Genomic DNA, 7,218 nt, shown 5'->3' with positions numbered 1-7,218 from the left:
ACTTATTATGACCATCATCATCACCGTTATTTTTATAGAGTAATAAAATGATAAAATAATCCATCCGAGTCTTCAAGTGGAGAAGCACCTGCACATATGCTATGAATGAACAGTAGCTGGATGTATTAACGCATAATACCAGTTAACTGCAGGTTGCAGAGATCTGATATTTCAATGCCGTTGTTTAAATATCACTGTAAGAAATCACATAATAATAATAATAATAATAATAAAAGTACCAAATAATGCTTCAGCAGCTAGAGAGAGAGAGATTGCATCATGTTTTGGCAGTGACTCGATCATCCTACTCCACACTGGCAGCATTCAATATTAAAAGGATAAAATGGCAGGAAAACCGGTCAGCAGCTTCTCTTCGTCTGGAGTTTCCCCAGGTAGATAAACAAAACCAAAACAAACATAAAGCTGCAACAGGAGCAGGTCAAAGCCTTGGCCCTTGGGTTGATCTGATGAAAGTAAACTAGATTGGTTCCCTTAGAAAGCATGTGACAATCTCAAAATAAAAGATAAGTGCATAAAACCTCCAAATAATGATCTTCGCTAGAACAGCTATGTGGTTTGTATGGTACAGTGGCCTTGTCAGCTACACATCTTGTTCATTTATGGTTCATCTTCAGTCAGCATTATGATGCATTCACCTCACTGGAGTTTTGGCTGGATGACATGTGAGAGTCCAGATTCTCCTTGCATTTCTCCAGATCATGGAAATATGGGTGAGAGAGGGCAACATAGGCAGATATTCTCTTGGCTGGATTGAACGCTAAGCATTTCTGTAAGTATGAAAAGAAGTTGTTTGTAACTACAACGTACAGTTAACAGTGCTAACATTGCATATATACATAAATACACTTGACCTTCAATTTATAATCGGTATGAGACACAACAGAGTCTCAGTAGGTGGTGCACAATAAGATGACCATCCATATTAAAACAAGCAGTGGGGTCATAGTATATGAATATGGCATCCCCAAAGCAAATAAAAAATAAGAAGTTAGAAAATTCAAGTTTTCATAGGTTAGAAATCCCAGAGTTCAGGTTTTCTTGAATTCACATGAACAGGACATCTGTCTCACAGACTGCAGGGAGCAACTATTCATGAATAACTTTTGAATCCCCTCAGTGTTCAAAGCACTGTTCTTTTGTGGTTATACAAATGTGGACAGCATCATAAGGTATATGTTCATTCCTAGGCTCAATATTTCTATAGGTGTCGGGTCTTTATAGCCTTCATATGCTAATGTTTTGTGTCCAGTTTCTCCCTCTTCTTCCCAGCTTGCCTTCTTTTCAGATCCTTATTCCAGCCATCGCTGAAATCTCTCCCATAGCCTTGTGTTTTATACCTTGTTCTTCTCTTTTCTTTCATTCACATTCGAATAGTATTTTTCTCTACTATCTCTTCTCTATTACTCTTGTCTAACCAGTTTCTACTCCTACTTTCTTTTCTTGTATCAGAATTTCTGTAATTTAAGTTCTGAAATTAAATTCAGTGACTCCTAGTCCTACTCTCCCCTTTCATCTGTGGCTCCCAGTTCTCATCTCTTTGAGAGGAACATCTTTCCTTCTCACCTTACCTTCTAGGCATAGATATTTGTCTTCTTCTTCCCCCCCATCATGCCTCACACCCACTGTGCTGTCTGCCATATTTTATTCCTTGCTGTTCCCAGAATCTAATTATTGTCCCATGTCTAGGTTCCATTTCCAGGCTGCCTGCAAGCACAACAGATATGTTTCTCCCCTACCATTTCAAGTGTCCAGATGTAGTCCAGCTTACCACAGCTGGGAGCTGCAGTCACAAGGACAATGGAGGATGATCTGTGGTTTTGTAGGGATAACATTGGTTGGAGACAGCGGTTCCTGAAGGAATGCAGCAAGTCTTTCAAGCCTCTATTAAGCTCACATGATAAAAGATCTTCTAAAGGCTTCCAGTGAACAAATTTAGCTAGATTTCAACATGCATGGCAAAAGGCAAACTGAGGCAAGGCTTATTCTGTTCAAAGACTGAACTTCAGGGCTGGGGTTTATAACATATCTATAAAAATGATGGAAATCGTTAAATTGAATTCAGTGTTGCCAGTTGTACCAGCACAATTTGTGTTTGCTTCTGTTCAATTCTGACATTTGTAAGAGGCAATAACTGGTTAATTCCCTATCTCAAGTATTCAGCATTCAAAAGAAGGCATGCAGATGCAATCTGCCTCTACAACCTATTTCTTGCTTTATACTGGGTCCACTATACCATGAAAAATAGTAGATCATTTTTTTTGCACTCACATCAGACTTTTACTATAAGAACGGCTGACTCAGTAGCACAACAGTGATCAGTAACAAAGTCTAAAGACTGGTCAAAAGTACGTCCCTGACACAGTTTCCTAGTCTCTAACTAGTCTCAGTTCTTACACCTGTTGAGCCAAAGGTGATGTCTCTGTGTTGATGTTTCACAAATTTAAATCGATTTGTCTACCTGCTTTTGAGCTTAACTCCATTAAATGGAAACATAAATGTTTCTTGGCATGTTGCATGCACAGTGGGAACTATAAATCATGCAGCTTGGAGAACAACAAATAGAAACTCACAAGAAGCAAGTCTTTGCCCAGTTCATCAATATCTGGTACAAATTTTTCAATAGGTTGTGCGGGTCTGGAAGCGAAAGCATTTCTTGGAAGGGCAACGTCATTAGGCCAGTCCTCCTCTTCTGGGAGTCCAATTACACTGTGAAAGGGAAAACGTAACGTTAGGTCTGAACATTTATGCAATACCCTCTTTATGTTGATTGTGCTAAGTGGCAGTTTACTTTATGAGTAAAGTATTCTAGTTTACATGAGATTAATTGCACAGTAGTGCATTGATCTCTGTGAAGAGATGATTGTAGGTCCTCAGTGTGCTTGGTAGAAATCATTCTGTTGCCAGCATAATTTTCTGGCCTAGGTCTCCATTTTCTGAGCCTTTTTGTTGAAAAAGGGCTGAGTGCTTTGGAAGAAAGTTGCTCAGCTCTTGACTGGATGGTGCAACATATGTCACACCAGGATGATTAAAAGCAGTAAGTTTCAAAGGGGAATTGCATGCAAGGATCTTTATTCACAAGAATAGAGACTGAGAGAAGAGTGTGGGTCAAGACGAGGGTAAGGCAATAAATGGGATGTTTCATAATGCTTCAAAGCTATCTGCAGTAATTGTTGCCCAAATTTAAACAATTTATTTGCTTCACAATACAGGTTTTAAAGTCTCAGTTCAGTAGTGGCATAGGACTTGAATGTCCTTATGTTTTCACTTTCAATTGTACTTTGGTACTTCTTTACCCTTTAATAGAATATTTAAACTTATTTTTATAATTTATTTCTTGATTATTTAAATTCTAGAAAATGTTTATACTGATTAAATAATAATGGTGAGGTTTAAAACCCAAATAAATGAAGGTAAGCCTCCAATGTTGGATCATGTTTCACACATTTTGTGGTTTAGTCTGATACTAATATTTGTAGGGTTGAGATGCCAGTTTCTGATGGAAATTCTGGAAAAGACCATACATCACTTGCCAAGTTTTAGGGAAAATCAATTTTTACAGCCTGTAAAATCGAGATTTTAAATAGAAACACTGACGGGGTAAGACAAGAAGGAACATAAAAAAAACTTCACTGAATACTTGGGTCTGCACTAGGCCAAATGCCACTAGGGAGCAGCATTGACTTTCTTACTAAGGTTGGTAGTAAGACAAGGGTGAGGTCATGGGCCAAACACTTTGATGTAAATCATAGGTTACCTCAGTGAAGTTAGTGGAATTACTCCACATCTACCTATGTGGATTTTAGATTGCAATTTGGCTCACCTAAAATATGTCCAAAAATTAATACGTCCTCATAACCACAGCATGTCTAGAAGGGCAAAGCAATTAAAATCCCAGGACAATTTCATTTTAGTATATCTGAAGACATCACGGCTCTTGGGAAATCGTAACTTAAATGTGTGAAAAACTGAATTTTACTTTTATTAGCATAGGTATGGTGGGGCTATGAGGCAACTCCCTTGGCTACAGTGGTTAAAACCATGTGATTAGCTGTTTGAGGATCTGCACCTGTATTACATATAATACAAACAGCACTGTAAGAAGATGTGGGAGTTATATATTTTAAATAACAACAGAGTTTAAGCTGCCATTCAAATGTGCTTGGTTAGTCCCAGTTTTTTTAACTTTTGCGTGAGAGAGCATGAAAAAGGCAGAATAAGCACAGGCACAGGCAAAGCTAACCAAAAGAAAAAAGGAGGCAGCCTGTCAGGCAGGTAGGGTGGACAAGACCTTGCAAGAGTGGAAAGGTGAGATATTTTTAGTTACACACTCACGTAGTACTCAGAACTCTTAATAATGAATGTCTGAGGAGATGCCCTCACTCTGGTCTGGTAGCACTACCATTTCAGTGACTAAGTTTGGGGGTATCTCGGATGAGTTTCACCTCCTGCCAAAGGTTCAGGCCTGGTCTTGAGAAACGCCGAGTACTTCCCACTCCCATTGATCACAATGGGAGACAGGTCTGCTCAAACTGTTGCAGTGTTTAGCCTGAAATCTATGAGGATATCCCACATGCTGATGTTGTCCTGGAAAAGCAGGAAATTGTTTTGGGCCACCTCTCAGGGATTTACCCTCAAACATGGTGGAATTTTACCTGACGCAAATCAGAAGGCACATGTAAAGCAAAGGTAGACCACAGCCCCATTATCTGAAAGAATGCATCACTCCAGATTGAACGAATATCCTGAAAGTACTTTCTGTCCAAATTAGTCTGGAGAATGAGTCACTACTGTAGAAAGAATCAATCCTCCTACAAGAAGAGCTATGCCTAACTGTAGGGGGTTGTCCAGCTGTGAAAACACAAAATAAACACTATTTAGCATAACCCCCCACGGAACCCAAGAAATAAACTTTTGAACTATTTAAGGAGAATGGCACAAAAGAAGCAAAATTAAACTTTCCCTTTAAGTTGATGTATAATAAGGAATTTCTTCTAAAATTAGCACGGCATTTTCTCTTCGTAATGAATTCTTTTCTGCACAGGTAATCTCAGCCTCTAGGGATGGAAATAACCCCATCGGAGGTTGCTGCTACCAGCCATGCATTTAATCCTAGCCCAGTTCATTTTGATTTTTCCCTTTAAGTGTCATAAACGAATCAAAATCCTTAAAAAAAAAATGACAGCTATGTCTTCTTCAATTATAAAATATCTCCTATGTATCAAAACTGCCTTCATTTAATAAAGCAGAATATTGTAGTACTAAAGGAGTAGCTTTGGCAGAAGAAGAAAAAGTAAACTTTAAGGACTGATTTTCTGGATTGGGCAGGAAGAGCTATTCAGCGCATGACAAATTAACCACGCAAGTGAGTCACATACACTGGTATGGTATGCAGGAAAGGGAAGTCAACTGTGTGAAATCAAGACCTGCAATTTAGGAACCTCTTATTAAATAATGAAAATGCTTAGAAACAGATCTGTTATGATTTCAGAACTTGAAAAATGGTTGAACAGAGAAAGTCATTATTTGTTCTGTTTAAGCTCTTCTCCCTAGAAATTTTACTATCTTCTCTTTGGAATACCTTCAAGATATACCTCATATTTCAGCCTTGCTCTCTCTCTCTCTCTTTGTCTATCTATTTCTTATTTCATCCAGATCCCTGGATCCCTGCAGCCACTCTGTTTGAAAAGGGAAGACAGCAGTGCAGGGGCAAATTGGCATTTACTGTCTGGAGTGGGACGAGCCCTATGTGGCTTTGATTGCCTAATTACATGGTACGTGCATCAGATCTTAATTTTACATGGTTCTTATAAATTCGGAAACATTCCTTGCTCTGAAGAGCTTTTACAAGAAAAAGTGATATAATCCTACTTAATTACCATATCGGTAGTATCAATAACTTAATTTTCTGCCTCTTTTTTTTTTTTTTTTTTAAACTAAGAACTTATTTCAGAAGAGAACTATTCTACCTCAGGGAGTTTTGAGCCTCCCCATATCCTCAACGTATCTCGTATATTTGAAGAAACAAAACACAAACTCCTAGAATTGTAAAATGGTTATAAAATAAAGCCAATTAGTTAATCGCTGACAAAGCACGTGTTAAAACACTGATATTTCTCCCGTTCCCACAGTTACCTTCCCCACCAAAATATGGACTGTTAATCATTTTACCAGGCTACACAGTATATTTTAAAAGCGATAATGTTTTCTTATGTACAGAAGTATTTTCTGCGAAGAAGCTGTTGGTGATAATCTTAGAGATTACAGTTTAATAACAATTTAAAAATATTCTAATGTTGTTTTCTGAAATACATAAAGAAATTACTGAAAAAGGAAACCTCTGCATTTTTTTTATGTGAAGAGAATGTTTTGGATCTAACTGTTTAGGAATATGTGTGAATGGTAAATGCACAATATGTTTAAGAGATTTAAAAAGCCCAAAACAGAAGCCTCTCGTAACTTCCTGATGATGGCTGTTAGTTCTGCAGAACTATATTCCATGTTGCTTCCTCCTCCCACTCCGACACAGAATACACGGAAATATCATGTTGCATACAGTAGCAATAGGAAATATGTTCTAGGAATACTTTGTTCTAGTCACATTATTGCATAAAAAACATGGCAAAGAAACCTCACAGTATTTAAATGTTAAACAGATATTGACATAATGCAACTAGTTATTACTTACTCAAAGATTTTTCCTAGCTGATCAACATCTGAATTTCCACGGAAGAGTGGTCTGAAAGAATAAAGAAATATTTTTAGGATGTGACTTGCTTTAATTATTGTGAATTTATATTTGTCATTGAGAGCTGCCAACACAGAGTGAAAACGTTATTTTTTTTTGAGACCCCACTTCTTCTGCCTCCACATTTTATCCAGTCTGTGAGTCAAGTTTCTACTAAAACTGATTAAAAAGGGGACAGATGAGACATATTTTTGAAAATACTACTTTTGAAAATTTAACTGCATTCTTGAATGAAATAACTTTCTCTATCTCAACTAATATTATTATACAAATTATATCATTAACAAAATAGTTTTCACTATAAAGAACATACTTAAACAGCTGTTTAGAGAGAGAAAAATCGAGTGAGTCTCATGCAATCCATTAAAACATAATAAAATGAGAAAATACTTATTATGGATATAAATTGAAAATTAAATTTCTTGTATATTGGAAATGTGCTCCTAAGTTTA

At 37.2% G+C, this 7,218-nt stretch overlaps 1 protein-coding gene across 2 annotated transcripts in view; it reads right to left on the bottom strand.

Annotated features, from left to right (window-relative positions):
- Window positions 1-641: 641 nt before the first annotated feature.
- The window catches only part of CDK6 (cyclin dependent kinase 6), a gene marked incomplete at both ends in the record, with an annotated part of 124,461 nt that continues 117,884 nt past the window's right edge, over window positions 642-7,218 (bottom strand). Inside the window, 3 exons of one of the 2 annotated variants that reach the window (XM_080339022.1) lie at window positions 642-788; window positions 2,592-2,727; window positions 6,707-6,757. In XM_080339022.1, coding sequence (XP_080195148.1) covers window positions 642-788; window positions 2,592-2,727; window positions 6,707-6,757 — 334 coding nt within the window. The remainder of the gene's footprint in view (window positions 789-2,591; window positions 2,728-6,706; window positions 6,758-7,218) is intronic. The other variant, XM_080339023.1, reaches the window with a different exon arrangement.

The sequence above is a fragment of the Nesoenas mayeri genome (genome assembly GCF_963082525.1).
Source record: "Nesoenas mayeri genome assembly, chromosome: 2".
NCBI lineage: Eukaryota > Metazoa > Chordata > Aves > Columbiformes > Columbidae > Nesoenas > Nesoenas mayeri.
Note: the sequence above shows the minus strand (reverse complement) of the source record. Positions and strands in the feature narration are given on the sequence as shown.